This window comes from Paramisgurnus dabryanus, chromosome 18, assembly GCF_030506205.2.
Source record: "Paramisgurnus dabryanus chromosome 18, PD_genome_1.1, whole genome shotgun sequence".
NCBI lineage: Eukaryota > Metazoa > Chordata > Actinopteri > Cypriniformes > Cobitidae > Paramisgurnus > Paramisgurnus dabryanus.
The window spans coordinates 23,785,334-23,811,533 of NC_133354.1; the positions used below are offsets into that span (position 1 = coordinate 23,785,334).

Consider the following 26,200-nt stretch of genomic DNA (forward strand, 5'->3'; position numbering starts at 1 on the left):
GGTTTGATGCTGGTTTTTTCAGCAGGGACAGCTTAACATCCAACAGACTCCTCTCTAAAAACCTTCCTCTCTCTCAAACACAGTTTACATACAACATTAAACTTTGTTACATTTCTTCTCTCACTCTCTCACTCTCTCTCTCTCTCTCTCTCAAACATGCGCCCAGAAAAAACGAGTGCGTCGCACCGCGTGCACGTCTCTTCCGTTCGCGCGCCTATTTGAAATAACGAATTTGAGCGCGCAAAATATGCGACATGTGAACCGCCCCTAACATTGTAGAATCAAGTCATTTTTCTCTGTGTGTTTCTGTGTGTGTGTGTGTGTGTGTGTGTGTGTGTGTGTGTGTGTGTGTGTGTGTGTGTGTGTGTGTGTGTGTGTGTGTGTGTGTGTATGTGTGTTCAGGTGGCAAACTTAGAAAAAGTAGGCAAGTCTTGTACCGCTTTGAGGCTGTCGTCTGGCTGCCCTTGATTTTAATGTTGCATGTCTTCCAACGCACTGTTCGTCTTTTGCCATCTTGTTAAAGCCGAATGCATGACCGTCGGTACCCCTCCGGCTGACATGTTGATATCTGATCTAAGTGGGCGTGGTGTGCGTGTGCGTACGAGAGGGCATGACTGATGATAATGTCGTGATTCAGTCATGACAACGCCATTCTCAGCCTGCGTTCCAGCTGGGTCAACTTTATTTTTTTAAATAATTTATATATTTTATATTCAAACTGAAAACATGATGTGATTAACACTCAAGTCATTCAAGTCATCATGTCTCAAGTCAAGTCAAGTCAAGTCCCGAGTCTTTAACTTCCAAGTCCGAGTCACGTCTCAAGTATTTTATTTTTTGTCAAGTCACAAGTCACAAAAATAGTGACTCAAGTCGACTCGAGTCCAAGTCACCAAGTCACAAGTCCCCATGTCTGCTGTGTAGTGGTATTCAGGAACTGACTTGCCACTGACTTGTTTTTCCACCTAGAAAGCAAGTAAATGCTTCTTTAAGCGCTTTTATATTCAAAATAAACCTGCAAAATAACAGAAAATTACGAAATGTACGTGTATATTTACAGCTAGTCTATTTGCATTTCGCACTGGATTTGTATTACCTTAGCTAATTTCTTTTTTTTTTTACAGAAGGTAAAAGTCGCCCTAATCTTTCCAGGCATTGTCCGTAATGATTACTGACATGGAGCATTTGGACAGGACAAAAATTACTGAGAAGCTCTGATAAAACTGGTTTACCGCACCTCCCTATGTAAAACTAATCCCGTCCGAATAGTACTTAAGGTACCTCTGAGGTACTAATTTGCACTCTTTGGTACTCATATGTACCTCTGAGGTACTAATAATATGCAGTCTTTGGTACACATATGTACCTTTAAGCTACTAATGTGCACTCTTTGGTACCCAAATGTACCTCTGAGGTACTAATATGCACTTTTGGTACCCATATGTACATTTGAGGTACTATTATACTTACTTTGGTACAAATATGTACTTCTGAAAACTTCTTAAATATCTTAAATATTTTAGTTAAAGTGGTGCTTTAGTTACAAGTTGCAATATCTTTTGGCCATCTTGGTTTAAATTCTGAAAAAGAAAAGTTAGTAGAAATTCACAAAATCAAGTTATAATAACAATTATTGTAAAAAGTGAAACGGATGGATTCATCGGTCTGGGGTGCGTTTCCCAAAGAACGACGTAACTCGTTGCTGAACGATCATAGTACGATGCATCGTTGGGGAAACGAACTACCTTGCCACGACTGTTTCCCGAAAGCATTGTAACTTTGTCGCACATTCGTCGTTTGAACAATGTTGGTTTAACAACATAGTTGATGATGTCACGTGGGAGGTGAAGTAATGTCAGATAATTGCTGTAAATAACATATATTGCATCGGAAGACTGATTTTGTTATCGTGATTTAGTTATCTATTGTTTATTTTCAGGATATTTAATTCACGCGCAAGTTCCATCTTACGTCACTCCTCCCAGGGATTCCCCAGGGCCTTAAAGCTCGTAGGTCTGCGCATATGCGCAGTTTTCAAATGCAGCGCTTTCATTCTGTTTTTAAATTTAAAGACGTAAAATAAAATTGTAATATATTTAGAATGATGGATATTGACTGTATGTTTTTTGCTTATTTTGTTCAAAAGCATGATCAACGTAAGAGCTGTAGTTCCAACGACACAAGTTAGCGATGCAGTTTGCGAATGTTCGTTTGAACAGTGGTTTCGGGAAACACCAAATCGTTGAACGATGTTAGTAACGATGGAACTTACGATGTTCGTTGGCTAACGATGCTTTTGGGAAACACACCCCTGATTTGTGTGATAAGTTTACAGTTAATGTGAGGTTTAAAGGTCACGTTCTTCCTGGTCCCATTTTTTAAACCCTAGCTAGTGTGTAGTGTTGCTATAATAGCATAAATACCTGTAAAATGATAAAGCTCAAAGTTCACTGAGGCGATATATTTTCTTTAATAGAATTCCTCTTTCAAAGCCCACAGCGAACAGCCGGTTTGGACTACAACCCTCTATTTCCTGCTTTAATGACGTCAGTACACGGTTTTTTGACTAAACTCCACCCACAGGAATACGTCAGTAACCAGCTTTGGCTCAAACGACTCTGCTAAGCTAAGCTGCTATCGAATCACAACACACTAAACAAACTACACAATCACAACTCAATACGTATTTCTGAAGGAGGGACTTCATGGAACAAGGAAGACATCAGCCTGTTTTGAGGACAGTGAAAACAGCGCTATACAGATAAGTAAATTGTGTGAAAATGTGCGTTTTTTTACACGTGAAACATAAATACATGTTATATTGCAAACTATAAACACAATCAAAGCTTCAAAATCACAGAAAGAACCGGAGCTTTAAGCTTATAACCAGGTATAGGTGCTTCTACCATTGTTATTTACCTATCATTTCCCTCTGATTTTGGAATTAAGTTATGGTTAGGGTTTCTGGTAAGGTTTTATAAAAAAAACAACAACAAAAAAAAACATGTATACTATACAAACATAAGTTATAGAAATTGTAATTATCCTGATAATCTCTTCATGCAATATCAGGTTAGCACCGCAGGTTACATCAAGAGCATCATTTGGATCAAGGCCCAGGGCCCAAACTTTAACTTTAAAGTGTCTTTTGTTGGGCTGTGCTGCCCCCTGTCGGCAGTATTTTTTTTACATGTAACGCTTTTCATCTTATTGCTGTAATTAAAGTACATAACACATAATAACATTTTTTTTAAGAGTTAAATATATATTATAATATTTGTTATATTAAGAATAGCATTTTCTTAAAATAAATCTATTGACAAACTGATTTATGATTAAACATGATCTACTTCCGAGAACAAATTATTTAATAGGAATAAGTAACATTTCCTACAAAGAGTATTTTAAAATGTATATGTCGATAAAGAAAACGAGTCTGCAAAATGATGAAGAATGTAATCTAATCACCCAAGAACAAAGCTTCACTGAGCGATTATTAAAGGGTTATAGGTCAACACAAAATAAGTCGCCACTAGAGGGCGAAACAAGAATGTTCATTTTTACACTTTAGTAAAACACCTAGAGGTATTTTTTTTAAATGATCAATAGGAACAATAAAACGAACATGAATAAATAACATCATAATTATTCATCGCAAACATTTCAGTGAAATGCACTAGAAGCAAATTACTTTGCATACCCTACTAAAAAAAAACTAAAATCAGCATAAGCTTGGATTTTTTTAGTATGGTAAATAGCAGCTTCAGAGTATGAAAGAATTATAATGTGAAAGTAGTTTATAGTTTAGTTCAGATATTTGGACCTCTATACAGGTTGCTATGCAACCTATACACAACTCAAGGTTTTATCATTTTAAGTGCATTCTGGAGTGCATCGTTTCACATACAGGCATGCATGCTATGTAAGACCATTCTCAAATAACTACATTAATAAACATTCTGTGTATCTTTTAAACAGCAAATCTGGAAAAAAAATATTGAATAAAGTTATTCAAATCTATAAACAAGTGCTTAATTGCCTAATATGCTGACTGAGCCAGTACTTACTCGGTTTTGTAATATGCAACCTTGGGTAATTTAATATATGCCGTATTTTCAGACATAACTGAAAAATCCAGCAAAGACCAGCATAAGATGGAAGCTGGTTTAAGGTGGCAGAAGCTGGTCTAAGCTGGTCCTCCCAGCCTAGCAAAGCTGGTCAAATTGGTGGGTCAGCTGGTCTTTCTGACCAGCTAAGTCCAGCTAGACCAGCTTAAAAAGTGACCAAAACACAGCTAGAACAGCTGAAAAAGTGACCAAAACACAGCTAGACCAGCTTGCTACACCAGCTTAAACCGAGCTGGGAGACCAGCTGAAACCAGCCCACCAAGTTATGCTGGTCTTGAGCGTTTTAAATAAGTTCTACTAAAGTGAAATTGTATTAATGCCATATTACATATAAATATTGAAACACTCTCTATGTACAGATGTGAAATAATACTAAGAACATAAACTATATATTTGGGTAATGTGGTGAAATGTACCTCGTGTGCATGTTGTCTTTTCAGTCAGTCAGGTGAGGCGCTGTTTAGACACCGCGCGCGCGCACAGCAGCAGCAGGCCCACAGACCGCGCTACGCTTTCTTTCTTTCTCTCTCTCTCACCTCCAACAGATTTTTTCGCATATTTACTTTAATTGTGCTAGAAAGAAAAAATCATCAACAACGTCCCAAAACGACACGACGACATTCTTATCTCCAAACATGCCCTCTGCCTAAAAATAAACCTGCACGCGACTGTTACTGTAAAATAGTTCAACATAACGTTGAAGCAACGGAGTGTCTGCATATATCGCTGTCATTTAATGTAAATTACATCAAAAGCTGTCAAGTCATCGGTCTCATCGCATTATAAGCGCCTTATGTCACATTCACACGACGACATAAACTCATTCGGTGTGCACGGAGAGATGATGTCGATCTCCTCCATTTTCTCTTCATCCGAGCACGAAACAAAAGCGCCATTTACACACATCAAAACGTCTTTAGGATCAACGCAATCAGGTTGTCATTTTAGAGGATTTATGGGAAAGTGCATTGTGTTGCGTTACCAGCGCATTCTTTTGCGTGCACTGTCACACAAAACCCTCTTACATAAATACAGTTATTTGTATGCAGAGTTGCAATTTATCGAAAGCATGTACAAGAATATTTACACAAACATATGTTATATTAACTATACAAAAATACGTGGTTGGAAAATAAGTCGCAACTTCTTGAACGTATACTTCAAATTGTAATTTAACACTTTGTGGCCTGTGCCAGCAGCCGACTCCATCTTGAATGACCAGATCGTTGAACTTGAATTTTAAACGCGTGTTTTCAATACCAAACCGCACGGTTCCTTGTTTGTGTTATATGTCTGGGTGTATTTCATAACTGTTAATGGGTTAAATATACAGATGTAGAAATGACTTAGGGGTATGTCAGGTCGTTGCAAGTGTGCCCGATGCAGCAAATGAGTGTGATATATAAATATGAATGTCATAACGCGCTTTTTTAGTAATTAAGCGTTTCAATAAAAAGCGTAATTGTTTTTTGGGGGGGATAAAGTGAAGCACCGGAGTTGAAGGGAGCTCCTCTCACAGGGGGTTGGGTTGCCGTGCCGATTGGCTGCTGTTCATACATAGACACATACAGTCACGGGCTTGAAACAGAACCAGGTCGACAGCAAGGAAACAATAATCATTGAAAATGAAAAGTACAACGTGCGTTTCGTAAAGCAGAGGTGTGTTGTCATTGACACATCGCGCACTGGATGGCTTTGCTCTTTCTGTGTGAGTGTTATTAATGCGTGTGTTTCATCTGTTTTTATATTTGTGGTGATAGCATGAATGTGTTTCTCAGGTTCTCTGGCCTACTGCTGCAGCTGCGGCTGGGATTTTCTTCATCCAATTTCACAAATGTGGAAAAGAGGTCATTTCGCGCGGACGAAAGGGGAGTTTTTAATATGAATGACACTTGGCAACATGTAAATGGTAAGAATTCATCGGTGTTTCCTTAAACTTAAGTATTTAGTGTGTTTTAAAATAACGAAGTGTTAAACAGTGGGCCGGTGTAACTCTGTGAACTTGTGCTGATGTTTATCCGTGAGAGATATCTTATTTAAAATTACGGATTGTAATAAATGCACGCGTGCTTTTTTTATGGCACAAAGAGCACATCAGTGGCATTGTCATTTTTGCATCACATCATGCAGTAACGTTATTCATGTGAAATCAGTTAGGCAGAGTTCACTTTGCGGTCTGTGTCATATATGTGCGCCTGTTATCACTGCCGCGTCATGTATGTTCACATTGCCATACTACGATACTGCCTCTCCTAGTAGTGTAGTACCGGTAGAGGACGACTAGCAAAGCCACCTTTACAAATTATACACGGGGCTAGTTAAAGTCCATGTGTAATCAAAATTGAAGTTTTTTGTAAGATTATATTAGCCTTAAGGATATTTATATAAGGATATAACTGTGCTCTAAATCAATTAAAAAAAATTCGCATTTAGAAGATAAAAGCATTCAAAACTCACAGATCAGCGATTTTTATATGACATCATTCTGCACTTCAACTTTTCATCAGATTCCAGACTCTGGGGTAAACTAGATGCTATTGGTTAATTTAAGATGGGGAGTGGCCACTCAAAATTCCCCGCCCTAACTGGTTGTAACCAAGGGCCGGATTCATAAATATTTTTAAGACGCAATCTTTTTAAGTGCCTCTTTTTTTCTTAAATTTAAATTTGAGGATAAAGTTAAGAATATTTTGTATTCTTATAAAAACTTTCCTAAGAAATTTCTTATTTTTTTAAAAGATTGTTCTTAAGAATAAACTTAAGTAGAATTCAAAATTACAAAAATTGGTTGTAAGTAAAGTCACAGTTAGGATAACCTCATAGTTTTCATATTTCTCGAAAGGTACAATGTTTTAGTTTTATAAGTAAATTTTTTTGGTTGATTTTACGTATTGTGTCAGAAAACTATTTTGACAGTTCATATTGATGTAATTATGATTAAGTGTAATCAATAAGATTTTAAGTTCACATTAACATGTAATCGATAGGGAATGTGATAAAGCATATTTGGATGCTGTCCAATCGGAGGGCTCTGAGCTCGGAATTTTTGCCCAAACCCAGAGTATTCCCCCTTTTTAACTGGGATAGATGAAACTAGCTGAGAGTAAGGTAATGGGGTGGAGGAGGGATGCTGCAAAAAACTGTCACGGGACAAAGGTGAGGGACGGCTATTTAAAGCATCTTTTCGCGCTGATTGGTTGGATCACATGACAATGCTCCTCCCGAAACTTAGTTAAATAAACTTCATTAAATATTTGAAAACTTATGAAATTAGTGAGAATTGCACTTAGGAAAATTCTTACGAACGTCTTATTATTTATCTTAAATTATTTATCTTATTATTTATCTCTAGAAAGTTCTTATTTTTTTCTTAAAGTTACAATGAAATTAAAATTAAAAATATTATAATTAAAAATATTGTGGTGTTTTTTCCAAATTACTTATATGTGAGCTTCATTATTTTTTTTTATTCATGTGCCCTCATTATCTTTAATCAAAAAAGCAAATGATCTCTCTTTACCTTTGGTCACGAGGAATGGTGGGAGTGCAGTGCCCGGGAAAATATTGCAGCGATCACCAAATAACAAAATGACCCAACTTCTCAATTTCTCAATGGATAAATTCAAGTCCAGCCCTACCTTTCTTTGCCGTTTCATTCGGATATACGTCACGACAATTGCTACTTCTGTTTCTTTGTGACTGTAAGAACATTTTTGTGAATCCGGTCCCTGGTTCAGTGGAAACTGTCAACACACCAAACAAAGCTGCGCATTTCAAAACATTCAGAGGCTCTTTAAGTACGCTCAAACTGATTTTGCCAAGTGGTTGATGTCCTCAGGGTAACATATTGTGTTGATTCAAGGACAACATTTTTCTAAATAAAACCTAAACCCACCCCAAACCCTAACCATAACCAAACCCTAAAATCAGAGGGACATGATAAGTGAAAAACAATGGTCTAGAAACAGCTAATCCTGGTTGTAAGCTTACACTTAAAACAAACTGTAAACTTATTTCTGAAATCTGATTGGTTGATTGAAATGTTGTCCCAGGGTCAACATAATGTTGCCCTGAGGACATCAACCACTTGGCCAAATCAGGAGAGCCCTTTAAGTACACAGGGTTCACTTAACCTACCTGTTTTAACTTCAGTTATTGGGAGTGCTTATAGAAGCTATACAGTAATTCAATTTGTTTTAACTTACAATTGAGTGTATGTTTTTCAGATAATGGAAAACAGTTTGATTTAGCCACACAAGTTGACTCTTAGGGATGCTGTGGATATTGGCACCTGTACACAGGTGCCTGATGCACTTGAAAATACCTTCTCGTCGGAAAGACATCTGGCTTCAACTCTGTCCTGCACTGAGTGTGGTAGCGTAACCTGTTATAGTCCCTTAAGAGGCCAAAGTGCTTACGAAGTGATGTACAGGTTGAGTTAGTTGACGCGTCCGGCTCACAGTGCCATTACAAAATGGATGCCACTTTGACTGATGGCAGAGCTGACATTGACAGCTGCACATCTCCACCCAGTCCAGATTTTAGTCTGGATTCCTCCAGTCCCTTTGCAAATGGATTGCACTTTGAGTCAATTTTGTTTGAAGATGAGGAAGAGGAGGATGTTATGGACATGGAGTCGGTGGCTCAGTTGGAAAGAGCCTTGGGCGGAAAGGAAGACCTCACATATACAGATTTAAAGACAAAATTAGATATCAAGCCTTGTCCAACTAGAAGTATAATTTCAAAGTCTCGTGCAACCCTGGAGCAAGAGGTCAACTGTGAAGACATGCCTAAAAGGCTTTCCTCGCTTGTTAGCCCTACTGGGATTATAATGGCAAGTTCTGGTTTTGTCTCTCCACCAGTATGTATCTAAAGTGCCAGCTTTGTTAAATAACAATATGTTTATATATAATATTGGCTAATACATTAGTTATAAACAGGGTTATACTTTTGTTTAGAATTGAGAGGGCATGATTTGAAACAGTAAAATTTCATTGAATAGTAAAAGGTGAAGTTTGATGTCAGATAGCAGTGGAATTAAAATTTTATTTATTTTATTGAAAGCTTTTGATGCGGCACAAATAATCTTTTGATGTGGCAAATTTGTTGTTCAATGTGATACATTCATAAATGTGGAGGTCAACTTTATTTACCTCAGTAGCATCTGCAGCTCACAGGCATTTTATCTCTAAAGTGATGGAGAGATGCTCTTATTGGCTTAACCACAAGGAAAAATGTATTTTATTTCAGTTTGAAACTGGTATTTTTATTTTAGAGGCTAGATGGGCACAGCATGGTGTTTTTTTTTTTTTTTGCTAAAACAGTAGTACACTGCAAAAAATGACTTAAGATGTAATCAAGATGGGTTTTCTTCATGTTTAAAATGGCCTAAGAAAATAAGTCATTATCATATTTAAGTTAAACAAGCAATAAATCTGCCTGAAAATAAGTTTACTTTTTTCTTAAATACTTAAATCAAAAGTTCAAGAAAATTTTTCTTACCACATTGGCAGATGTTTTTTGCACAAATTAAATTACATTTTATATTTTTGGTCTAAAAACTAGATTTATTTTCTTATGTCATTTTGTTCATTACACTGCAAAAAATGATTTTCAAGAAAAAAATTCTTAGTATTTTTGTCTTGTTTTCTGTAAAAATATCTAAAAATTCTTAAATTAAGATTCTTTTTCTTGATGAGCAACACGACCCAAGAAAATAAGTCTAGTTTTTAGACCAAAAATATCAAATTTAAGTGATTTTGTGCACAAAACAAGCAAAAAAATCTGATTTTTTCTTGAATTTAGTGTTTAAGAAAAATGTTCAAGATTTATTGCTTACCCCACTGTCAGATTTTTTAGCTTGTTTTATGCACAAAATCACTTAAATTTGATTGGGTCTAAAAACTAGACTTATTTTCTTGGGTCGTTTTGCTCATCAAGAAAAAGCATCTTAATTAAAAAATATATATATTTTTTACTGAAAACAAGACAAAAATACTAAGATTTTTTTTCTTGAAAATAATTTTTTGCAGTGTAAGAAAATGCATCTTTTTTAGATATTTGTACTAAACACCAGACAAAAAATACTAGGTATGAAAGTAATTTTTTGCAGTCTAACTCTATTTTCATCAAGTAAAGCATTAAGTATTTTAGCATTATCTATTGAAAAATTAATAGTGAAGAGATTTAAAAATATTTAAATGAAAATCTTAACATCCATGCACATTTTACATGAGCCAGTTTTTCCCTTTACCTAGCTGGTGCCATAATCAATCACAATTAATGGATAACACAAGTAAACATATTTTGCATAAGTGTTACCGCTGGCAAATGAATTAGATGATTTTTAAATAACATATTTTAAATTACATTTGTGACCGCTGATTTGAATAAATTTTAATTTTCTTTCTGAACAGACAAAAAAACAGAGAACAAAAGCTCCACCACCAGTAAAATATTTGGAGGGTGAAGTTATATGGGCAAAATTCAACCGTAGACCATGGTGGCCATGTCAGGTGTCTGTCGACCCAGCTGAGGGAGTTTACCACAGAATTAAAGGTAAATACATGACCACAGAATAAATCCTCCCTATATCTATTAAATTCACAAACAAGAATCAACTTTTTTAGATGGCTTCTTTAATTCACATGATGATTAAAAAAAAATATGATTGGTGATTGTATTTCAGAGCCACCAGATAGGGCCAGTCGTCAGTATTTCCTCAAGACATTTGGGGAACCTGAGGAACAGGCATGGGTTGCAGAGCGATCTACTCATATATTTGTGGGTGGATATCAGTTTAACAATCTCCCTTTTGTCAGAGGAAGTGGACGACAGAAAGATGAGAACCGCAGATACTCTGTAATTTCTGAAGCATCCGTTTAGCATCAGTTAAATGGATATAGTGCTACATGCATCTTCTTAAAATTCTTAATTGTTTCCCTCTGGTTACTTCGCAGATACCCAAGCGTTTTCTAAAGTCTTGGCAAGCTAGTGTGGCTGAAGCAGAAGCACTTCTCTTGGAGAAACCAAGGGTGAGCACTCCCTGCTCAGAAGTCATCACCAAAAACATCACTGATGGAACCACGGTGGACAGAGATGATAACAAAGCATCTTCGGTGGAAATCTCCAACAGTTACCTTGTGACCAATGGCAATGTTTCGCAAAAATCCCACCTGAACTCATTACCACGTCAACAGAAGTCTAAAAGCACCAAAAAACAAAAGAAGTCTGTATCAAAACCCATAGGTAAAGTGAATGAATACACTTGTAAGAATGATAAGGTTGTGGCAGCTTTGGACAGTCCCTACTCCGACATTGATTCGGTTCCTCAGATCCGCAGGTGTCCCAAAAGCACAGAACAAACATCAAACCAATGTGTTGATAATAGACATGCAAGCTTGAATGCAGGTACAAATGATGTGGAATCAAAGAAGAACGTCAAGAACCAGGGTGGCCTGTGGTTTAGCAAAGCAGGAAAGGGTCAAGTCAATGGACTCAGTCGTGCGGGAATTAAATCTGTTAATTGGTCTTTTGGAAAGGTGTCTTGCAAAATTAAGATGCCAGATTCAGCCAGCGTGAAACCCAAGGACAGTCAAGTCACAGGACTCGAAAATTTGTCTGTAGAAGCCAAAAAGGCTCTTGATAGGAGAGTGAAGTGCCTTCCTGCAAGCAGTCGTCTTATGACTAGAGCACTAAAGGCGATGGAGGAGGCAGAGCACAAGACGACGGAGGGTCAAGAGTCGACTTCAAGTGTCGAAGGAGATAATTTGTCTGATTGTAAGGTAACGGATGAAACAGGTATAGGGGACAGTGTTACTTTACAGAAGATGGCAACTACAACAAGCTGTTGTCTCAAAAAGGATGCGCATCCTCAGACATCCTCAGATGATAAACATTTAGTTAAATCTGTGGAGGAAGTCTCTTTGATATCTCACTCGTTCAAGTGCAGCAAGCAAGAGAATGATGCTTATGATGTATCTTCTAGTTCTCCGTCTTCTTCTTTGTGCTTAAACTTGGAAGATCTTGAGAACATGAAAGAAATAACATTTAAATCACTTGATAAAGATCAAAATGGCAAACGTCCATTGTTTCGGCCTGATGTAAACTATAAGTTTAGCACATATTTAATGCTGCTGAAGGATACGCATGATAGGAGAGAACAAAATGGAACCCCGCTGGTAATGGAACCCTTACCCATGAACCATCTCATTAAAGAAGAGCCATCAGTGATACCCAAAAATGAAATAAAGGATGAAGGGGCCAAAACAAACATGGTAGTTTCACAATGTCAACAGAACAAAGGGGCTGTAAAACAGAAGAAAAGCAAGGGAAAATCTGGGAAAAGTAAAGGTGAAACAAGCAACAGCAGTATTGTCCCTGAAAATCAGCTCTTTAGAAGTGCTCAGAGACCTAACAAAAAAGTTCAAGCACTGGAACTTAAAACTAATTGTTTCGGCAGGGCATCCTGTGAGATCACTGCGATAGCCCAAGATTCATTCGAGAGAGGGATACCCGAGCACCAACTTCACTCATCTGAACCAGAGAACAAGTTTTCAGTCAGCGTCCCCAAAAAACGTTGGCAGAAGTTTGAACAACTCAATGAAAAAGAATTGCATCTACACAAAAGTAATTGTCATCAAGAGACTAAACAGTCTTCAGAAAACTGTGACGTCTTGATGGGTGGCACAAACAAGTCCGGGGAGGAACGTAACACAAACTCATCAGAAACTACTCAAGGCAACTGTCAAATAAATGACGTTCCCACAGGTATTAATCAATGGGAAATGTTTATAAATGACAGGCAGGCATTTAAACTTCTTTTAAGTGGACTAAAAATATAAAGTGTTTTTCTACAGAATGCAAACGTATAAGAAAACCTAGCAAAAGACTCATCGAGTGGACAGAGGAATACGATCAGTTGTTTTCCACTAAGAAGAGAGCAAAAAAGAAATCCGAGTCGTTTACAAAGGTAGCTCATTTTCTGCTATGCTAATGCTAAGTTTGTGCTATGCTAATTTCCCCAGTTCAAGGTTGTTGTTAATGTTTTCTTATATGTCATAGGTTGAAAAACACAACTGCAGTGTTCCACCTGCCGGAAATATACAGGAACCTCAAGTAACAGAGCAAGATTTGTCAAGATCCCTGCCAGAAGTACAGACTCCTCCTCCAGAAGAAACGTCCAAACCCCTAACAGCAGTCAAAGACGCTTTACATGAGGAGGGTCAGGTTTTGTCTATCGATACGCTAACTCCACCTCCAGATAGTACAGAACCATCTCCATGTGCTGATATTTATCATAAGGAACAGCTTCAGTGCCAAAATGGTTTAGCCATTGGTGAGTAGATGTTTCTGACAGTTGTCATTGCATTTTTCTCTGTTCAGTGTAGGCAAAACGTGATCACATTTGTTTTTGTTACAAAAGTGCAGTCGTTAAAGTCATATATATAAAATTGTTGAATTAATTTTTATAATTTAGCAGTAGGTGATGGTGTGTGTCTAAGCACAAAGAGACAGAGGAAGCCCACCAAAAAGATTCTAGAAAGTTCCATTGAAGCTGAACCAATTCTCACGCCTAAACGAAAGGTATTTGTTTAACTATTTGGTTCACTTAATTTTACACATTCAATTATGGACAAAAAAACTTGAGTTACCAACTTTATGTTCAGCTTGTTCAGTGCAGTTTTTCTTGTTGGCCCGTTACATAGCCGTGAAGTTAAGACTGTGTCTTAAAGAAATAACTTATCTACCAAAATGATAAAAAAATAAAAAATGCACTTTAAACGTCTTGCATCAGCCGTGTGACGTGCGCGACCTTAAGTAATGTGTAGTGACGTAGAAAGGTCACATGTTACTATGTGAAACGCACACTTGTGGACCTTTTTAAACAATAAACTGGCACAAAGACATTAATTAGTATTACTTCACATACAACAACTTTGAAATGGTCCTCTTTCTCTGCACTTGTAAACACTGGGGCGGTAGTTTTGCATATGTCATGCGTGACCTTTCGACGTTATTACACAATACGTAAGGTCATGCTGGCGCATCACACGGCTAGTGCAAGACGAGAAGTTGTGGTTTAAAAGTACATATTTTTTATTTTTCTTGGCAAACATGACAATCGTTTTGTTAGATAAGACCCTTAAGCCTCGTTTGGGATCGTTTAGAGCTCTTTGAAGCTGCGTTGAAACTGCATTTAAGCTGTGTACTGTTGAAGAATCAAGAATGGACCTAAATCATTATCATTCACAGGTAAAGTCACAGAAGACATCTGGACATGCTGCTAACTCAGGTTTGTCCAACCTTCATTATTTGTTACCCTGGACCACAAAACCAAGTAGTCTTAAGTCACACGGGTATATTTGTTGCAAAAGCTAAAAATACATTGTATGGGTCAAAATGAGGTGCTGATCTTATAATTAGAATATCATCAAAAAGTTTATTTATTTCACTAATTCCATTCAGAAAGTGAAACTTGTAAATTATATTCATTCATTATACACAAATTGATATATTTCATATGTTTATTTCTATTCATTTTGATGATTTTAACTGACAACTAAGGAAAATCCCAAAATCTGTTTATCAGAAAATTTGAATATTACTTAAGACCAATACAATTAAAGGATTTTTAGAAATCTTGGCCAACTGAAAAGTATGAACTTGAAAAGTATTAGCATGTATAGCACTTAATACTTAGTTGGGGCTCATTTTGCCTGAATTACTGCAGCAATGTGGCGTGGCATGGAGTTGATCAGTCTGTGGCACTGCTCTGGTGTTATGAGAGCCCAGTTTGGTCTGATAGTGGCCTTCAGCTCTTCTGCATTGTTGGGTCTGGCATATCACATCTTCCTCTTCACAATACCCCATACATTTTCTATAGGGTTAAGGTCAGGTGAGTTTGCTGGCAAATCAAGAACAGGGATACCATGATCCTTAAACCAGGTACTGGTATATTTGGCACTGTGTGCAGGTGCCAAGTCCTGTTGGAAAATGAAATCTGCATCTCCATAAAGTTGGTCAGCAGCAGGAAGCATGAAGTGCTCTAAAACTTCCTGGTATACGGTTGCATTGACCTTGGACCTCAGAAAACACAGTGGAGCAACACCAGCAGATGACAAGGCACCCCAAACCATCACTGACTGTGGAAACTTTACACTGGACCTCAAGCAATGTGGATTGTGTGCCTCTCCTCTCTTCCTCCAGAATATGGGACCCTAATTTCTAAAGGAAATGCAAAATTTACTTTCATCAGAGAACATAACTTTGGACCACTCAGCAGCAGTCCAGTCTTGTTGTTCAAGAGTGGTTGGACACAAGGAATGCGACAGCTGAAACTCAGGTCTTGCATACGTCTGTGCGTAGTGGTTTTTGAAGCACTGACTCCAGCTGCAGTTCACTCTTTTCTGAATCTCCCCCACATTTTTGAATGGGTTTTGTTTGACAATCCTCTCCAGGGTGCAGTTATTCCTATTGCTTGTACACTTTTTTCAACCACATCTTTTCCTTCCCTTCGCCTCTCTGTTAATGTGCTTGGACAAAGAGCTCTGTGAACAGCCAGCCTCTTTTGCAATGACCTTTTGTGTCTTGTGCAAGGTGTCAAAGGTCGTCTTTTAGACAACTGTCAAGTCTTCCCCATGTTTGTTTAGCCTACAGAACTAGACTGAGAGACCATTTAAAGGCCTTTGAAAATGTTTTGAATTAAAAATTAAAAATTGAACCTTTTCACAATATTCTAATTTTCTGAGATACTGAATTTGGGATTTTCCTTAGCTGTCAGTTTGTGATGATATTCTAATTATATGACCAGCACCTGTACATTTTTCTTTTATGTCAAAAATCCATAGGATATTAAGTAAAGATCATGTTTCATGAAGATATTTTCAAAATTTCTACCATATATCAAAACTTTTATTTTTGTGAATGAATGCAGTTGCTAAGGACATCATCTAACAACTTCAAAGGTGATTTTCTCAAAAAAAAAATTTTTGCACCCTCAGATTCCAGATTTTCAAAAATGTCTCAGACAGATCTGGTCCTAACCTAAATAACATACTTTAGTTAATTCAGAATGATCATATATAATTAACCTTTATACCTGGAATTTATATGGAATCGGGAGGGAAGCAATGGAATAAAAAATGAATGACCTGTGTTTTATCATTTAACATGATGTTTATATGTGTCAATAAAGGAGTGGGACAACAATCATTCAAACATATGAACAAGCCGTCTTCCGAGTCCATCGACACGCCAACTGCCTCTATTCCAAAGAGCACTGAGATAAAGACAGTCACTTCATCTGCAGTGCCTCAAGCAGCTGACCCAGAATCAGTTGAGAGTCATTCAGACTCACAGGTCAGTTAAATCATCCTTAAAGTGCATTTGAGCTCCATTCACTGTCATAGATATACGAACATAAACCAATAGAAATGTAAATATTGTTGTTTATCAGATAAAGTTGACTGAACAAACTTTGATGTTTAATTTTTATAAATAGTTAATTAAAAGCTAATCTTTATATATGATGTGCCATTCAGATGTCTGTACCTAGTTATGGTTTGTGTAGAGAAGACCATTCACAATCAGAAGAGCTCTCAACCAATAAGAGTCTATCTTTAGAGAAAGATGGCGGCACCTTTCACAAGGAAAATGTGTGTCAGGTGGGTGTTTTCTTGGGTAACAAGCATTAATACTACTCATACAAAGTGACTTAAATGATCATTTGGTATGTTTTTGAAGGTGTGTGAAAAACATGGAGATTTGCTCTTGTGTGAGGGCCAGTGCTGTAGGGCATTTCACCCAGAATGCACTGGTGTGAGCGATGCTCCACTAGACAGTTTTTTATGTCAGGAGTGCACATCTGGTAGGTACACAATTCTTTCTTCCGTATTAAATCAATGCTTTACTGTATTTTTACTGTATATGTTGACACCATATCCACAATTGTTTTTAATAGGCATCCACTCGTGCTTTGCTTGTAAGAGTTTAAGTGAGGATGTGAGGCGTTGCATGATCCCTGAATGTGGTAAATTCTACCATGGGGAGTGTGTGGCCAGCTACGCCCCTACTGTGCCTCTGAACCTGACCTTTCGCTGCCCTCTCCACGTGTGTCTGGCGTGTTTTATCACCAACCCTACCAATCCATCAATATCTAAAGGTTGGTCGCACTTACACAGGGTCACATGTGTTTCATAGCAGCTTTTGGTGCGTTTATAATGAAACTGATTTTGTACACCAGGTCAGCTGATCTGCTGCATCAGGTGTCCTGTGGCGTATCACGCAGATGATCACTGTATACCTGCAGGAAGTGTCACGCTGACCGACAGCTGCATTGTGTGTCCAAATCATTTTACACCACGCAAGGGCTGCCGCAACCACGAGCACGTCAATGTCAGCTGGTGTTTCGTCTGCTCTGAAGGTTTGAATCTAACCATTCCCCAGCTAGAATCATTTGCACCCGTTTACGCTACTGTGTGCTTATAGTAAATTAATATTTAGTAGCTTTATAGAATTCATTTTAGCACAATAAAAAAGAGACAGGAAGTGTAAAGTAGCAGAAAATTATAAATGAAGAGTTTGGTTCCAAAACGTGATAAATGCCATTTTTTTATTACCATTTTAATGACATTTTGTTACCACTAAAATCAGATGGTATCTGGTCAGTATTAAAAAGAAATTCTTAATTTTACTCTGTCATCTTTTCTCCTTTTTTTTCAAACCACGACAAACGCCACTCTTCTTTTTCTGCAGAATGCAATAAATTTGCTTAAACCAATCACAGCGCACCATTCCACACATTATAAACAACAATGGCGCTTTAAATGCACACAGAATCCTAGTTTTCCTCATCTACTTTGTACTTCGAGATCAACAAACAAAAACAAAATAATACTTTTTATGGCATTAATAAACATGTGGTGGTTTTCTGTGACGGGAAAGAAACGTAAGCCATAAAATCAAATAATTTACGTGAGAGGCACTCAGCTGAAGAAAAAATGCCGGCTGTTGCTTGTTCTCACGCGACAGCATCAAGCTTCTGTCATGCTAACACATTGACCCCAGGGATCTTATGAAAAACTTTCCATTATTTTACTCGAAGTCAACAAAAAACGAGCAAGACCAAAACATTTTATAGCTGAAAAAAGTTCAGTGTTGACGTCCCAAGGATGACAGCAGCAATGACAGTGTTCTTACAAAGTAAGTGTTCTGATTAATGCCATTAATGTTTATTTCTTTAATCAGTGGATACCACTAGTCAACTAAATGAATATAACATGGCAACGATGAATGCACATTTATATATTGATTCAATAGATTTATAGCATTTTGGGGGGAAATCTTTGAAAATCAAATTATGGATTTGAAATTTTTATATTATTATAGCCTTAAGATGCTATGTGAAAGTTTTTAATAGATAATAGTGGTTTTCATCTTGTCACTTTCTTGGTATAGAAAACACATTTTTTTACCGAAATTTGTCAAAATGTACAACCCGAATTCCGGAAAAGTTGGGACGTTTTTTAAATTTAAATAAAATGAAAACTAAAGGAATTTCAAATCACATGAGCCAATATTTTATTCACAATAGAACATAAATAACATAGCAAATGTTTAAACTGAGTAATTGTTACACTTTTATCCACTTAATTAGCTAATTTAAAGGACAAGTTCGGTATTTTAGACTTAAAGCCCTGTTTTCAGATTGTTTATTGTGAAATAGAATGGTTTTGACTGAAATTTCGACATTTGCGGCTGCCCTGAGAATTTTAGTGTGTTTGTGTTTCATCTCACACCTTTACAATGGGTTTAATGGTGCACTGGAACAATCCTTCCTAAAATCCATTAAACTTTCGTTTACAAAGACGTGAAACTTACTGAGTGGTCAGGGGTGTTCACTGATATGCTCACACAAAAATCGCTGCAAAAGATGCTTTCCAACAGGTGTTTTAGCATTCGTTGTTAACTTGTGGACCTATTTTTCCAAACGCCTCACACCCGTACATTCTTCCGCTTAGAGCTTGAATAATAGACACTCCAGCCCAGGTGGTGGCGCTAATCCGCCATTGACAATTGCAAGAATAGAAACAAAGTTCCCGGCGCGGAGTAATACCGTACCTCACAGGACAACTAATACAAGTCAATGGAGTTGGCAAAAACTACGATAAAACCTGTTGGAATGCGTCTTTTGGAGCGATTTTTGTTTGAGCATACCAGTGAACACCCCTGACCACTCGGTGAGTTTCACGTCTTTGTAAACGAAAGTTTAATGCATTTTAGGAAGGATCGTTCCAGTGCACCATTAAACCCATTGTAAAGGTGGGAGGTGAAACACAAACATCCGAAAATTCTCAGGGCAGCCGCAAATGTCGAAATTTCAGTCAAAACCATTCTATTTCACCATAAACAATCTGAAAACAGGGCTTTAAGTCTAAAATACCGAACTTGTCCTTTAAAATGTAATGCCTGCTACAGGTCTCAAAAAAGTTGGCATTGAAGCAGTTTTGAAAAGATTATGCAGGGAGAACATCTAGTTAATTGATATCAAGTCTGTAACATGATTAGCTATAAAACGTATGTCTTATGGCGAGTTCAGACTGCACGATTTTAGCTCTGATTTTGGCTCGCCGACAGGTTTTGAGAAATTGCCGACAAATGCCCGAAATCAGAGGCAAATCGATGCTCGTGCACGCGAGTGACAATCACACAGTGTGAATTATCAAAAAACGCGTTCTGAGAGGATCGCCGACGAGTCGCAGACACCCGTGATATATTTGGCATGCTAAATATCTGGACCGGTCGCCGATTCAAAATCATGCCGTGTGAAATGTGTTTTGACTGACAATAACATCGGCGATGACCTACAGCCAATGAGAGAGCAACAGGGCAGCTGGAAGTTCGGGGAGGAGTCTCTCCAAACACTTCCTCCTTCATAAACTTTATTTCTTCTTCTTTCTGCTGCAAATGAGCACACATGCAATTTTTATGGTAAGCTTCTTGCGAGCTATCATTTTTAATAATAACCCCAGTCTCACTTGAAAAATCCGGTCTTGCACGTGCGACCTCGCGTTGTTGAATTTGCGTCACTTCTCGCATATGCATTTGATTGTGAGACGTAGTTTGCGGACCGGGACAAAGTTATGGGCGATTCTTCTTACGGTAAAAGTCATGCAGTATGAAAACCCCTGTCGCTAATCCATCATGCAGTCTGAAACAGCAGCGACTGAACGCTACCCCAGATAATCACGCAGTGTGAAACCACAGGTGACCTGACTAGTTTGAAAATCATGCAGTCTGAACTCGGCATTAGAAAAGCAGAAGTAAAGATGGGCAGAGGCTCTCCAATCTGTGAAAGACTGTGTAAAAAGATTGTGGAATACTTGTATATTGAAAAAAAACAATGTTCCTCAATGTCAAATTGCAAAGGCTTTGCAAATCTCATCATCTACATTGCATAACATCATCAAAAGATTCAGAGAAACTGGAGAAACCTCTGTGCGTAAGGGACAAGGCCGGAGACCTTTATTGGATGCCCATGGTCTTCGGGCCCTCAGACGACACTGCATCACTCATCGGCATGATTGTATCAATGACATTACTAAATGGGCCCAGGAATACTTCCAGAAACCACTGTCGATAAACACAATCCACCGTACCATCAGCAGATGCCAACTAAAGCTCTATAATGCAAAAGGGAAGCCATATGTGAACATGGTCCAGAAGCGCCTTCGTGTCCTGCTGGCCAAGGCTCATTTAAAATTGACTATTTCAAAGTGGAATATATGGTCAGACGAGTCCAAATTTGACATTCTTGTTGGAAATCACGGACGCCGTGTCCTCCGGGCTAAAGAGGAGGGAGGCCTTCCAGCATGCTATCAGCGTTCAGTTCAAAAGCCAGCATCTCTGATGGTATGGGGGTGCATAAGTGCATACGGTATGGGCAGCTTGCATGTTTTGGAAGGCTCTGTGAATGCTTAAAGGTATATAAAGGTTTTAGAGCAACATATGCTTTTCTCAAAACAACGTCTATTTCAGGGAAGGCCTTGTATATTTCAGCAGGACAATGCAAAACCACATACTGCAGCTATTACAACAGCATGGCTTTGTCGTAGAAGATCTGCAGTCCAGATCTTTCACCTATAGAGAACATTTGGCGTATCATTAAACGAAAAATGTCAAAGACGACCACGAACTCTTCAGCGGCTGGAAATCTATATAAGGCAAGAATGGGACCAAATTCCAACAACAAAACTTCAGCAACTCATAGCCTCAATGGCCGGACGTTTTTAAACTGTTTTGAAAAGAAAAGGAGATGCTACACCATGGTAAACATGCCCCGTCCCAACTTTTTTTGAGACCTGTAGCAGGCATTTAATTTTAAATGAGCTAATTAAGTGGATACAAGTGTAACAATTACTCAGTTTAAACATTTGCTATGTTATGAATAAAATATTGGCTCATGTGATTTGAAATTCCTTTAGTTTTCATTTTATTCAAATTTATAAAACGTCCCAACTTTTCCAGAATTCGGGTTGTATTTATTGCGTTTTTGCAATATTTGCAATGATACAGCCTGTTGATTTAACATTAATTGTAAAAGAAAAAACTTTAAATGGAGAAATTTTTAACAATTTCTACTTTTGCCCACGCACATACAACAACAATAAAGATAAGTCAAATTAATAAAATGGTGTGCATGTAAAGATCTTTTTATAATGAGTAGCATCTTAAAGGGGTCATGTGATGTGATTTTATGTTTTTTTTTCTTTGTGTGTGTTATGTAGCTGTTTGTGAATTTATAAGATCAGCAAAGCTACAAGGCTCAAACCAAGCGATTTATTCAATCTAAAAGAGATTGCTTATCCAGACCTTCCTAAAACGGTTCTTTGCTTAATGAATGCAAAGAAAGAAGGCATTGCTTTCGTTTATCGCTTTAGTGAGATTAACAGTGTGTTTTAGAAAGCAAAATTGCTTTATTTGGCCTTCCAAAAGAGTACACAATTAAAAAATCTGTGGTTAGGTTTGATTAATGACACTCTTTTAGAACCACCCAAATATTCGATTGTGTGCAGCGTATTTTACGGAGGACAGTTTCCTGTACCTGGGAGAATCCAGCGGCTGTGCACAATGGCTGTTTCTTAAAAGTCGGGCAATTTCAACTTTGCTAGGACATTCTGGTGCTGTTTATTTAAATAAATTAAAACATTTATTTGAATTACTAATTGAGAAAGAGGGAGAGAGATATTTGTCTCTCTGCATGCATCTCTCTACATAGCCTAATGAAGCTGTGACACCTGCCAAGTCCAGAAAATCGCGATTATAGTAATATTTCCGTCACACTTTTAGGTATGAAGCTGTGTGCAGATATCAACAGCTCAACCGAGTTGTAGGTTGTCAGGTTGAGGTCAAAAATTGGTTAAAAATTGTATGATGTGTTTATTGTGTGAGTAGGATGCGTAGGTGAGTGTTGACAGGTATGTTTACAAGGTGTTTGGACATAAATATGTGTTGGCAGGGTATGAACACAACAACCCTACAATAAAAAACACACCGTCTCTCTTATTTAATCCCCATTAAATAAAAGCAGTCTCATTAGGCATGCCAATCTGATTCTCTTGTTAATGTGATGTCACACTGATAAAGCCCCGCCCACAGGCACAGACACTATCACAGTTTCCTCCCTCAGCGAGTTGTACGCTGTCATCCATAACTCAATAGTGGGATATTATTGTCCCAGACTGTATTCACAGAGAACGCATCTTTTATTTTAACTGAAGCGCTCACTTTCTATTGGTAAGCGAGTGAGGAGCTGTAGCTCATTTGCATTTAAAGGCACAGACAATGTTTTTGCTTCCACAAATATGGGCATTTTAAACTTGCAATATTAAATGATCTGTAGGGTATTTTAAGCTGAAATGTCACAGACACATTCTGAGACTTGTATTACATATAGGTAAAATGGGCATAATAGGTGCTCTTTAATTACATTTTAATGGGGCTTTTTCGTTCTTTCCGAAGCTTTAAAGCCTTAGTTCCTATTTATTGTTATTGTGTGGGAAGCCCGACCAATACAATGCTTGAAAATTGTACCATTAAAGAGAGTTGTATGTGTTTTGGATCGGCAGGGGTAAACGACAACAGTATTTTCATTTTGTTGTGAACCGTTCCTTGACTCTTTAAAGTTCAAGTTTTGCACTTGTGTATATCCTCTTACAAAACTTTCTATGTATCTGTCTCTTAGGAGGAAGTCTGCTGTGTTGTGAATCATGTCCTGCAGCGTTTCACAGAGAATGTCTGAACATTGACATGCCAGAGGGCAGCTGGTACTGCAACGACTGCCGGGCTGGAAGAAAACCTCACTACAAAGAGATTGTATGGGTGAAAGTGGGCCGCTACAGGTCAGCACGGACAAAAAAACGTTTATTTAAACTTTTTTTTAACGATGAAATCATTCTCGATTATAAGCGTTCTGTGTTCGCTCTTGGTTAGGTGGTGGCCAGCGGAGGTCAGCCATCCCAGAAGCATTCCTGAGAATATCCAGCGCATGAGACACGATGTGGGAGAATTCCCGGTTCTCTTTTTCGGCTCTAATGATTATTTATGGACCTATCAAGCCCGCGTTTTCCCTTATATGGAGGGCGATGCCAACAGTAAAGAGAAAATGGGAAAGGGAGTTGATTCTACCTATAAGAAAGGTAAACCCGATTATACAGTAAGTACTTGCTTAGGAAATATTGCTATAACTAATGCTAATATTAAACTTTAAGGATATGAAGTGGGAAGTAAGTATTAATCCTCATTATATACAATTTATACTTAAAAAACAATAGATTCAATTTAGCCAATTATTTAAGAGAGGTGTACTTTTATGTTTGATTAAATACTACTAAAAATAGATACAAATGTTTAAATCCAAATCATATTTGCACATCAACATATCGTAGACATTTTAATTGGGATATTTGAACCCCCACATGATAAAATACTGTAGTATACTTTAGTATTACTATATCATACTGTGCTAAACTTTCTAGATATTTTAATGGATTTGAACTTGACCTTGAACTTGGCTTAAGATTTTTTTTTCTCCAGGTTCTAGAGGATTTACCACATGTATACTACAATACTGCAGTATACATAAACAAAGTGCTATAATGTACTAGAGTATACTGCAAGTTACTAGAGTAAATATTAAAGTACACTACAGTGTTTACTACACGTACACTCCCCTAAAGGATTATTAGGAACACCTTTTCAATTTCTCATTAATGCAATGATCTAATCAACCAATCACATGGCAGTTGCTTAAATACATGTAGAGGTGTGGTCCGGGTCAGGACAATCTCCTGAACTCCAAACTGAAGGTCAGAATGGGAAAGAAAGGTGATTTAAGCAATTGTGAGTGTGGCATGGTTGTTGGTGCCAGAGGGGCTGGTGTGAGTATTGTAAAATCTGCTCAGTTACCGGGATTTTCACGCACAACCATTTCTAGGGTTTACAAAGAATGGTGTGAAAAGGGAAAAACATCCAGTATGCGGCAGTCCTGTGGGCGAAAATGCCTTGTTGATTCTAGAGGTCAGAGGAGAATGGGCCGACTGATTCAAGCTGATAGAAGAGCAACTTTGACTGAAGTAACCACGCGTTACAACCGAGGTATGCAGCAAAGCATTTGTGAAGCCACAACACGCACAACCTTGAGGCGGATGGGCTACAACAGCAGAAGACCTCACCGGACAATTGAAGACTGGAAAATGTTGCCTGGTCTGATGAGTCTCGATTTCTGTTGAGACATTCAGATGGTAGAGTCAGAATTTGGCGTAAACAGAATGAGAACATGGATCCATCATGCCTTCTTACCACTGTGCAGGCTGGTGGTGGTGGTTTAATGGTGTGGGGGATGTTTTCTTGGCACACTATAGGCCCCTTAGAGCCAATTGGGCATCATTTAAATGCCACAGCCTACCTGAGCATTGTTTCTGACCATGTCCATCCCTTTATGACCAGTTCTGAAGGCGAAAGGGGGTCAAATACAGTATTGGTATGGTGTTCCTAATAATCATTTAGGTGAGTGTATATAACTACTATACCTGAACTTTAGTATACTGCAAGTTACTAGAATAAATATTAAAGTACACTACAGTGTTTACTACTCGTATATTAAACTACTATACCTGAACAAAGTGCTATAATTTACTAGAGTTTACTTCAAGTTACTAGTGTAAATATTAAATGATACTACAGTGTTTACCACAGTTTATCCATTCACTGTAGTTAACACTACAGTTTACTTTAACCGAGTGTAATAATTACTATAATATACTACAGTATTAGGGATGCACCGATACCGATACTGGTATCGGGTATCGGCCTCGATACCACATTTTCTAAAGTACTCGTACTCGTTAAAAGTCCCCCGATACCAGGGATTGATACCACGGCCTGAGAAATGTCTATGGGGCTGTTTACACTTGGTATTAAGATGTGTTTTCATTGATCAGATCACAAGTGGACGAGAGAGACACATTACGTTTACACCTGGGGCCTCATTTATCAACAGTGCGTAGAAAATGTTCTATATTTGTACCTACGAATGAAATTTAGAATGTGTCTAAGTACAAAAAAATCGGGATTTATCAAACGTGCGCACGGGGTTCGTACGCACATCAGTAAGTAATCCTTGATGATAAATCCCACTTGTTCTTAAGCACCATGCTCGTGCACGTTCATGGTCATTTGCATTCCGAAACGCCTCCAATGAACCATATATGGTGACAACACCTCCCGTTGTAAGTCACGTGGTTGCGCTTTTTCCCTCATCGCAATAATGACAAAGAGAGCGTAAAATAGGAACTTTACAGACACAGAAATTGAGTTACTGGTGGATGAGGTTAATAACACATCTGTTTGGTTATTAGTACGGGAGGAATGACTAACAAAAGAAAACAAATCTGCATGGGAACATGTTACCAGTGAGTTTAATACCGTTGGGTATGAGAACACTTCTAGAAATAAAAAAGTGGTTTGACATTAAATTATCAGCCAAAAAAAAAAAAAAAAAAAACCGCGTCACA

The 26,200-nt window shown here is 37.8% G+C and overlaps 1 protein-coding gene across 7 annotated transcripts in view; it reads left to right on the forward strand.

Moving 5' to 3' along the window:
* The first annotated feature begins 5,639 nt into the window (after positions 1-5,639).
* nsd1b (nuclear receptor binding SET domain protein 1b) overlaps positions 5,640-26,200 on the forward strand; it is a 29,289-nt gene continuing 8,728 nt past the window's right edge. For 2 of the 7 annotated variants that reach the window (XM_065287350.2, XM_065287356.2), the window contains exons 1-17: positions 5,679-5,835; positions 5,906-6,036; positions 8,354-8,961; positions 10,544-10,685; positions 10,816-10,988; positions 11,087-12,896; positions 12,986-13,098; positions 13,191-13,464; positions 13,606-13,712; positions 14,382-14,421; positions 16,324-16,487; positions 16,670-16,792; positions 16,872-16,995; positions 17,089-17,289; positions 17,371-17,550; positions 23,371-23,527; positions 23,619-23,824. In XM_065287350.2, coding sequence (XP_065143422.1) covers positions 8,602-8,961; positions 10,544-10,685; positions 10,816-10,988; positions 11,087-12,896; positions 12,986-13,098; positions 13,191-13,464; positions 13,606-13,712; positions 14,382-14,421; positions 16,324-16,487; positions 16,670-16,792; positions 16,872-16,995; positions 17,089-17,289; positions 17,371-17,550; positions 23,371-23,527; positions 23,619-23,824 — 4,174 coding nt within the window. In that variant the 5' untranslated portion in view covers positions 5,679-5,835; positions 5,906-6,036; positions 8,354-8,601. Of the gene's footprint in view, positions 5,836-5,887; positions 6,037-8,353; positions 8,962-10,543; positions 10,686-10,815; positions 10,989-11,086; positions 12,897-12,985; positions 13,099-13,190; positions 13,465-13,605; positions 13,713-14,381; positions 14,422-16,323; positions 16,488-16,669; positions 16,793-16,871; positions 16,996-17,088; positions 17,290-17,370; positions 17,551-23,370; positions 23,528-23,618; positions 23,825-26,200 lie in introns of all 7 variants that reach the window. The other 5 variants (XM_065287351.2, XM_065287352.2, XM_065287354.2 and 2 more) reach the window with 5 other exon arrangements.